Raw genomic sequence first — 10,069 nt, 5'->3', positions numbered from 1 at the left:
GGTATGAATTCGTGCGAATGTATGCAATAACGTCGTAATATGGTATAGCGGTATAGAATTTATAGACGAATATCTGATTTACGTACTTACATACCGCGGGCTGTTTCTTTGATTCGTATTTTACCCTATACAATATAGTTTGCCAGAGGTGAAAAAGAAGTAAGACAATATCAAAATCAAATCAAAAGAATGTTCGTATAACGATGAGTGTTAAAGAAAAGAAGAACGAAAATTCTTGGAATTTTTATTCGTAGATCATATGCGAAGTGCGTTAACTGTAAGATTTATTAGGAGTAAAGAGTAAATAATATCGTTTTTTATTTCTCAGGATAGGGAAATCGGGAACTGTTATTAGTTTGCAAATAACGATTTCGTTTCGTTTCATTTTTCTTTGGCTCATTTGAAATTGAGATCTCTATGATCTGGAATTGATTTATTAAAATTAAATTCACAACTGGGGTTGTACTACGAATTATAATTGATGATTAAAAAGATCCAAACTCTTTTAAATAATTAACTACAACACTGCGAATAACTAATCAACAACGTCAAGTGTAATAGTCAGTTAATGTTTTACTGTCGTTGACCTAAGGATCTCGGAGTAATTAATTTGCTCGATTGAGTTTACGTATATATTTTCTTCTAAGGGGGAGGATGCCGAAGAATGTAGATAAAAAAAATTGCAGTTATATGTGAGTTAAAAGTCTGAACGCGAGAACGGAAAACGAAAATGCGCAGAAAAAAGACCGATCCAGATCGCATAACGGTTGATAGAATGAAAATATGCATGTTACCGTACAGTGGCGTTATACATATCTATATACACGTTGTAATCTCAAGAGTACAGAGACTATCGTAATTGTTGTTCTCGTTTCTATATAATCACATGGCTTGATCGAATAGTACAAGGAGAAAATTAATATATGTATATTATTAGAATCGCAAATTCCAGCATTGATATCAGTGATAAAGAATCGTCTCTCGACATATCTTGAATGATAGCACTTGTAATATTAAAAATAATGCGCGAAAGAATTTAGTAATCGTAAAAAACATTTAAATCTATGTTTACTTTTGTAATCGATATTGTAAGTGACACGTAATTTTTCTAAAGAAGTAAGCTGGAATTCCTTTTTCCCCCTGTACTTTTAATGCATATTATCATGGCAATGAAAATATTAATAATCATTATAGAGTTCGTGATTTAGTATTGCACTTATCTTGAATTTGTTATAAATTGTATTCCCAAGCGGTCGTCTTAATAAATCAAGTACCACCAAATCTATTGTATAAATATAATTAAATAAAAATCGGATATTACAGTCGGTAAAAGTTTGAGTAAGAGAATATTTGTAAAACAAATTGTTATAAAAAAAAAAAAAAAAAAAAAAAAATGAAAAAGTTTATAACAATTAACGTGTATCGTAAGAACATTTCGCAGCCACCGTGAGCGATGTACGAATTCACACGCTCCTCTCTAAATTATAAAAGAAAGCGGCCAGCCTAGCCGGCCTAGTGCAAGTCTAGAATATGTGCGGTAAAGGTCGCGGCGTGTATTTCATTTACACTAGACTAATCAGGATATACAACAGTCTACATAATTAATTAGTAGTAGTATGGGTGGGTATGATACACATATGATGCTTGTCTCTTCGTCTAACAACATAATCGTCCGTGTAAGTTATACGTGCGCTGACGTATAGTGCTACAATTTGTACCTGGAGTATAGTCGAAGGATTCATAAACTAGAACGAGAAATCCACTGTATTATTAATTATAAATGTAGTAATTTATTGTCACTGAATTCACATGTGAAATTTCTAGACATAACATCTGGTAAAAGACAATGATATCATTTTTCATCTAAATTTAACTCGAGGTATTTAGATTTAGTAGTAAATTACAAGTGCTTATTGCATATTTGTAATTTCTGTTGATTAATTTCTAAACTTTAATGGATGGAACTTCTATAAATAATAAAGAATAGAACACACGGTGGATTTAGTAGTAGTAAGTTAGGCGTATTATACTTTGAATTACTTCAAAGTAGTATCAGTCATTGTTACAAAGAATAATCGACCTCTCAATAATTCAACTATATACTGTCGATCAACAATTGTAATGACACTATTACAACATGGTAACAAACAGTACCATTATAAACTAGTATTAAAGTATGATACCCAATAGGTAACTGGCTCAAATAAAATATCATTGCGATTAAATTAGTGAAAAAATTAGGGAGTCGAAGAATATGTAAGACATTGATTAATTGTTTACATATACAATGTCCATCTGAGGTCATTACATCTTGATATGCTGAACTCTAATGGTTATTGTTTACCTTTAAAACATATTGAGAGAAAATTTGCTCTTATTTCCACGAGGTGTTGACGCTGTCTCCTTGTTGCTTATGTCGATAAAAGGCGAAGGTGCTGATTGAAAAATAGAAAGGAATCAGTCTTCACTATTTAGAATATTCTAACTACTGCATATGTCCTGTAACCGAATATGCGAATAACATAATTGATACATAAATACCTGCACGGATTTCGCCTATGAGAAATGCAGATCTAGATAGTTGAGGGGTCTGTTGTGAATTTCCCCTTTCTGAGTGCTGGTCTTCACTCTCGTTTAGACTCGGTTGCGGTGACAGCATTAAACGAAATCGCTCCATTGTATCCGCAGATTGCTGCGATGCCTGATCACAGTTGAGAATTGAATCATCTAGAAAATGTAACAAAGCTATGGTTAAACTACATTAAATAGATTAAACTAATTTAACTTGATGAATCTCATAAGAAATTAGAGATTTTTCTTTTGCTAGTTAGAATATGTTAGACTCACATTGCTTCGGCCTCCAGCTACATTCGGATATCGAATCCATATGAGACAAGGTTGGCGATGGTGGAGGCTGTTGCTTACACTTTGAATACTCCGTCATCTTCGGGGGGATGTTAAACTTGACAGATGAAATGCTGGTTATCTTTGGCCGCTTCGGCTCAGGTTCTTCGTGTGTACAATAATCGAGGGAATCCAAGTTGACCCTAGTCAGAATTTTCTGATTGTTATTGCTGTACGTGAAATGAGTATAACGAAAAAAATATATTCCATATTCAAGAAAATAAATGTTTAAAAACTTTCCGAAAAAATTCTATGTACAGTAGGTTTGTGTTAATGATTGTTTTGCCATGCGATGAACAATACTTGCAAAAATTTACACAAGGAATGCTTATGTTACAGAAATTTAAATGGCCCTCAACAATTTATCAGTCGCTAAACGTGAAGAATGTATATAAGGTTTATTCACCATTGCCCCACACCATTTCCTTCTTCCTCTGTCTTTTCGTCGTTAAAATTTTGTCCTCTAATCTGACTTGGTTGAATATTTCCCTCGTTTAGTATCTCTGACCCCTCACATATTCTCCTATGGACCGTATCTTTGGAAGCTTTTCTTGAGGGGTTGATTACATCCGGGTCAACCGCCGCAGCTTGACCCTTTTCAACATCTGCAATCGAGTGCAATTATGCATAAAAAAAAAGAATAACATTGATTGAAACTTTCAAAATTTGAACAGAGTGTTTCAATTTCATAAGGATATCCTGCAAGACATAAGGATGTTTATATTTATACAAGTTCTCTTCAGGGCATATCACCGAAACACAACTAAATACAAAGTATTAATTATTACTTAGATTATTTATGCGTACCAGAGATTATTTGTTCATTCGATTCTGCAAAGCAAGGAGCATCTGTATTTTGACTATTACTCTGTTGAGGATTAGGTGACTGTCTAGCTTCAGGTACTTCAGTATTCGTTACATCGGCTAGTTGCAGCTGTGCAGCTGGCTCAGTTAGCGCATCGATCATTGAGCTGGTAATGGAAATGCTGTCTATAAAGGAGGATAAAAGGTTAAAATATGGAAGATCATGAAGAACATTGTTGAAGTTGCCACAAATTGTAGCACAAGACAGTCGTATTAAAAAGGTTCAACTCCTCTATTGGGGCTTTCATATTTTAATACTGCCCGATAAAATGTTACCACAAAATGTTGTTACGAGACGATTCAATACATTTACCTGATTTATCGTTCCACCAGTCAGGAAAAGTTGGTGGAACACTTTTGGGAGGGATTTTAATACGCTCGAATTGTGACATAGTGTAATTAAAATCTCTTTTTGCAATTTTGCCACCTGCTAATTGTTCTTGCGACATTCTTGACTTCTCCTTTTGTTCATCCTCAAACTCTTTTATCTGTAAAAGAAATGATTAAACAGTGAAATGATACACTGATAATTTGATGGAGTAAACGATTGTTATCAATAACTTCTTTTAAAGTTTTCCAGACTTTTCTTAAATGTCTTAAATAACTATACAAGATGATGAAATAAGGAGCTGCTTACCATTGTTGCCTGCTGCTTTATTTTTTCCTGCAGCTCGGTTTGAGCGCTCAATGCAGCACGCATTTTCACTGTTTCGGATTCAGCTTCCTTATATATGTTCGCACATTCTATTACAAGGCAATTCCTCTGTTTTATGTGAATTGATTCGCGTGTTGCAATAATTTTTTTCAGTTCCATTAGCTTATTCTGCTTGACCATCAGCTCAATCTTGGATTTTTTTAAATTGCCTTCTTCCTGCCTCATCAATTTGACCATTGGCCGCTCTTCGTACTTTGCCTGGACAGATAAACGGTTCATCTTAAATATTTTGTTACAAAATTATCCGAATGGAATTATTTTTAGAAAATTGGCAGAGAAATGAGATTCCCAAAGTAGTAAATTCATATTTATTTTACCTTGTACATTTCCCACTTAGCATCGGCTTTGTCGAGGACTTCCTGGTGCTCGTTACGAAGTCTGATGTTCTCTTTCTCATACGCCTCCAAATCTGCCTTCAACTTTGATGCGTAGAGAGTTAATTCTGTGTTGGACTGGTCCAGGCTGTTAAAAAAAAATTTAAGGGGCTGTTGAGCTATTTATGTATTTATTCGTAAGTATAGATAGTAAAATTGGTGCAGTAATATTTTTCTTTTAAGACAAGCAGCAGATGTAAACGGAGCACTGCATTTGTAGTTGAAGTAAAAATTTACTCTTTCTGGGTGTTTTTCAGTTCTTCAACTCTTTTTTTCCGACCATGTATTTCTTTCACCATAGTCTTCAATTTGGTGGCCTTGCTCTCCAATTCTTGTTTTAAAGTTGCATTGCTAGTCTTGTACTCTGTCCAATAAACGATGCATTTTTGAAAGAATAATAACGATTGAGCTAAGTATTATTATAATCACTACAAATGTAACGCAAATACTATATAACGAGGAAATGCATTATCTTTGATAAAATTTCATTAGTATCGTCAGATAGAATGTCGAAAAATAATTAACGTATATTTTTTCTTTTTTCAATTCAATGTTTATTAACAAAGATATAGAAAGTCGAATTCCGCGTGACGTCATAATGTTGTCAATGTCAAGGCACATTGTGACGTCACGCGTAAATTTCAAACTGCGGAAAATATGTTGAATCACCAATCAATCGACTTACGTTCAATTGTATTTTCGAGACGGGCTATATTCTGGTGCAAATTAGTTTCCAGAGTTCTTACAAACTCTGGAGTTATGGACGACGCTCCGCTCGAGCCTCCAGTAATTCCACTGGCCATATTTACTTTTACTTGATTTAAATCAAAATTGTCACAAGTATCTACACGATGTAACTGCAAACAACTACTTCTCAACCGGTATCGTTCGTCGTTTGAGATTCGAAATTTGGATCTGGGTTTGAAACTCGATTCGTGACTATATTCGGACAAGCAATCGAGATCTCGAACACGGTCGATTTTATTATTTGAATTCGAATTAATCCGCCTTTTCTCCTAAATAATGCTGATGCCAGAAGTCTTCCAAAAAACGGAAAAAGGACAATCAATGCCAAAAATTTTTTCTTCTCGAAACTGATTATGAATTATCAAGTCAAAAAGATTAACGATAATTTTTAAGACAATTGGAGACTTCGGTATAAAAGTGAAGTTTTTTATACCGACCAATTTTGTGATTCTGGACCTCTTTACGCTACTTTCAGCTCCGACATGTCTAGAATCTAGCCCTAATGATTTGCGATCTTCACTATCGAGCTAAAAGCTGGGAAAATAAATTTTTCGAAGCTTTTATTAGTACGTTTGTAAAAAATTTAAACACGCCGAGGCAATTCATTCATTAATTATATATTTTGCCGATCTTGCTTATAAGTCTTATAACGGATATACGTGTTTTGAGGAATTTACAAGCGTATTTCTTTAAAAACTTTTCGAAGTTCTCTGCTATGTTACGACACAGGAAATTGGGCGATAGAATAATAGAATATGCGAAGACAAGGCGTCTAAGAATTATCGCAAAACCTTTGATAAATTCACTTGGTCTGAACATTGAAGGTTGGAATTGGACCGACGTGTATGCATGCAATCGATGTATCGAACACCCGGTGCGTCTTGTTCAGCGGACATAAGTATATTGTTGTAGGTGTTGTGTACCTGTCACAATTGGAATAATGAACTCGTAGTTGTGACAATTCGATTAAAAACTGTTTCGGCCCAGGATGGGCTTTTTAGAGGACACGTGTGTGATCCTTGGAACGCAGGTACGTTGTCAACATCGATCAGCGTCTACCTTTTCACATTGGTGTCACTTAACCTAACCTAAAAATTTTCACGTACGCACGCAATTAAAGAGTTACGTTGTGATTATTGAAGCCTACTTGTGTAAGGCATTAAATTTTCGTAAGCGATTTTTCTTGTAAACAGGAAGTGGGTAGTTTTAGCTGTCGCATTTGATCAATGTTGACAAGGTTATCGTAGAAAATGAAATCAACAGCTGGTTTCCTTGTAGATCCTCTCATCTTAAATTATTCGAAATAATTAATTCGTTCTATAATTGAATGTAGAATTTCACAATGCTTTTCAACAGTTACTCTTGTTGTCGATTTTTGTCTATTTCGAATAATATCGGCTTTAACTGCTTAGGTATTTAAGAATTTTCTGATTCAATGGTTGACGTGCTCGGTATTCTGAATGTAAAAGTGAAAATGACGTAAGAAGAAAGAAAAAAGGCTTTTGCATGATATTGAGAATGTAATTTATTTTTCAAACTTATATTATTTCGAAAACTATGTAAATAAAATTTTAATAAGTCTATCATTTTTGGTTTCAGGTACTCTTCTTCCTAGGAGGATGGGTATTCTTTGTGAAGAAATTATTTCGGGACTACGAAGTCCACCACAGATTGGTGCAGCTGATTTTTTCCACGACATTTTCTTTATCTTGTACAATGTTTGAACTTATCATATTTGAGATTGTCGATGTGCTGGATTCCAGGTATGTGGACAGTGTAAAAGAATCTTATATCTAAGTAGTTTAAACATTTGGAAAAAATGGGACACAGTTTCAAAGCATCCTTCTAGCAAAGAAACTTTCAGTTATCATGTTTCATCAACACTCAATGTATTTTTTTTTCTTCTATAACCTGTTACATATCTCATCAGCTTATGAAATTACAGTATAAAATTATAAAGGCTATATAAAGTTCAAGAAATCGATTAACACTTTTGTGTTCATCTCTTATAACGCACAATACACTGTACTCTAATTTATAATCTAACGTATGTATTTTGCATTCCTTTTCCAGCTCAAGGTATTTCCATTGGAACGCCGGCCTGTACATGCTTTTGTTCATGGTGATAGTGTTGATACCGTTTTACATAGCCTACTTCATTATAAGCAACATCAGATTCGGTAAGGAGAGAATTGAGACTAATGCTAACAATCAGTTGAAATGACGGCTATCTTCCAAAAACATTTTTTGTTAAAAACATTTTCACATTTCAGTCAGGCTGAATTTGATCAGGCCACTAACGGTACTGGTGTATCTCTTTTACTTGTACCTGTTTTGGAAAGTCGGAGATCCCTTTCCTATCCTTAGTCCCAAAAAGGGTCTGCTGTCCATAGAACAAGGTGTCAGTCGGATTGGAGTTATTGGCGTGACGGTGATGGCACTTTTGTCAGGGTTTGGAGCAGTCAACTACCCGTATTCATCGATGGCTTATTTTATGCGGCCTGTTTCCTACACAGATGTACAATCGGTAGAGAGGAGGCTGCTTCAGACGATGGACATGATAGTGGCTAAGAAAAAAAGAATTGCTCTTGCGAAAAAAGGGGAAGTCGCTGGTCAGCCTGAGGCTAGATCCCGTCTCTGGGGAATGCTGGCTCCCTTGGGAGGAAGTAAAGGAAGTCAGGAAAGTGCGTATCACTACACTCACGGTTTTTTCGTCCATTAAAGATGTTGAAATTGATTAGTATCCTAGATTCGAGGCTTTTAAAGTTGAATTATCCACATTTATCAGGCGATGAATTTACTTTCAGATATAAAACAACTTCAGCAAGAAGTTGCGGCGTTAGAAGAGTTGTCTCGACAATTATTTCTAGAAGCGCACGACATCCAAAACGCTAGAGAACGACTCGAATGGGCTGCGACGTGGCAGGGGAAGTACTTCAATTTTCTCGGTTACTTTTTTTCCCTATACTGCAGCTGGAAGATTTTCATTGTAAGGATAAATCGAGATAGAGGATAACTAGAAATACTTTTTGCTTAGTTCATTCAAAGTTCAGCTACTCCCCAAGTTTTGATTCAAAATATGTGATAATATTTTGAAAATTCTTGTATTTTTAAATCGCTGAACATCAGTTGGCTTCCTTTTTCTTAACTAACGTGAGAAACGTTCTTTTCAGTCTACAATTAATATTGTCTTCGACCGAGTAGGCAAAAAAGATCCCGTTACACGAGGAATGGAAATTGCTGTACACTGGATCGGATTTGACATTGACGTGACTTTCTGGTCTCAGCACATTTCCTTCTATCTTGTCGGGTGCATAGTCGTAACGTCCATCAGAGGGCTTCTACTGACGCTTACAAAGGTATCTAAGCATTCACATGTTAAATTCGAAATGAATTATACTTTTCATAATAGTAAATAAGATGAGAGAACAAAACTAAAATTTCAGAAGAAGACTTCATGGCTATTCAGACCTATCCATTTAGTAATTTGTTTATATTTTTCAGTTTTTCTACGCGATATCAAGCAGCAAATCATCAAACATAATCGTTCTCATATTAGCTCAAATAATGGTGAGTTTTAGTCGAGCAAAAAGAGCCTGAACGTTTAATCAGCTGAAAATTAATCATCTTAAAAGCACAAAGGGAATATGAGATGAAAGGAGAAATACTTCGGCTATAAACCAATAGTATTAAATTTGTATTTAATAATCTTTGTGTGTATGCCTTTCAGGGGATGTATTTCGTCTCATCTGTACTTCTCATGCGAATGAACATGCCTGCCGAATATCGTGTGATTATAACGCAAGTTCTTGGTGATCTGCAGTTTAACTTTTATCACAGATGGTTCGATGTGATATTCCTTGTGTCGGCGCTATCTTCTATTGTATTTTTATATCTGGCTCATAAGCAGGCTCCCACGGAGCGTGCTTGAAGCATAAATAAATTATTTTTTAACATATCCTATTGATCCTCACGCCAACGATTACATATGTTGAATGTAATGCAGTAGGAGTTACACTCGGAATTGTGAGAAGCACAATTTCCCGTAATGAGTTAGAGCTTTAATATATATTTTTGTTTCTTGCAGGGTAAAAGACTGAATCATCCAGCATTTCAATTCCAAATTGGTTTCTCAAATTTTTTGAGTCTTGATTTCGAAGAAAGTACAGATGTTATTTACGAAGTCTGGATTTTTTCTTCCTAAGTTGTAATTGCAGTTTTGTCATGGACCATGAAGAGTGCCAATCAGTCAACGTTTGTCCCAACTTTTCATTATTACATTTAACTGTTGTACACATTGTACGCATTGACTGAAGATACATATTGTACATAACGTTTACCGCGGGTAAATTCTCCATGTATGTACAAGGAATTGTAAACACTTTCAAAAAAAAAAGGATTGTTTTTCTAATTCTTTTGTAAACAAATATATATTTCACAATTATTATTTCCTACATATCTAATA

The 10,069-nt window shown here is 34.9% G+C and overlaps 2 protein-coding genes across 2 annotated transcripts; one reads left to right on the top strand and one right to left on the bottom strand.

Moving 5' to 3' along the window:
* Positions 1-2,311: 2,311 nt before the first annotated feature.
* On the bottom strand, positions 2,312-5,684 carry LOC124411488. Its single transcript, XM_046890618.1, is given in 10 exon segments — positions 2,312-2,435; positions 2,542-2,775; positions 2,848-3,047; positions 3,311-3,509; positions 3,712-3,894; positions 4,082-4,256; positions 4,406-4,681; positions 4,801-4,945; positions 5,095-5,221; positions 5,543-5,684. Coding segments are annotated over 10 exon segments (1,746 nt in total). The 5' UTR covers positions 5,661-5,684; the 3' UTR covers positions 2,312-2,346.
* An 806-nt stretch (positions 5,685-6,490) lies between these two features.
* On the top strand, positions 6,491-9,562 carry LOC124411486 (Golgi pH regulator A). The gene is made up of 8 exons (XM_046890615.1): positions 6,491-6,634; positions 7,204-7,367; positions 7,678-7,784; positions 7,878-8,288; positions 8,412-8,593; positions 8,778-8,963; positions 9,109-9,174; positions 9,335-9,562. The coding sequence occupies exons 1-8, from the start codon at positions 6,593-6,595 to the stop codon at positions 9,533-9,535; spliced, it is 1,359 nt and encodes a 452-aa protein (XP_046746571.1). The 5' UTR covers positions 6,491-6,592; the 3' UTR covers positions 9,536-9,562.
* The last annotated feature ends 507 nt before the right edge of the window (positions 9,563-10,069 follow it).

Source organism: Diprion similis, chromosome 10 (genome assembly GCF_021155765.1).
Source record: "Diprion similis isolate iyDipSimi1 chromosome 10, iyDipSimi1.1, whole genome shotgun sequence".
Lineage (NCBI taxonomy): Eukaryota > Metazoa > Arthropoda > Insecta > Hymenoptera > Diprionidae > Diprion > Diprion similis.
Note: the sequence above shows the minus strand (reverse complement) of the source record. Positions and strands in the feature narration are given on the sequence as shown.

What these genes read in the sequence shown, in the direction of transcription:
- LOC124411486 (XM_046890615.1), top strand. Translation starts at nt 6,593, where the DNA reads ATGGGCTTTTTAGAGGACACGTGTGTGATCCTTGGAACGCAG. An exon ending in TATAAGCAACATCAGATTCG is followed by an intron (nt 7,785 to 7,877) that starts GTAAGGAGAGAA and finishes TTCACATTTCAG; the next exon opens with TCAGGCTGAATTTGATCAGG. An exon ending in TCATATTAGCTCAAATAATG is followed by an intron (nt 9,175 to 9,334) that starts GTGAGTTTTAGT and finishes TATGCCTTTCAG; the next exon opens with GGGATGTATTTCGTCTCATC.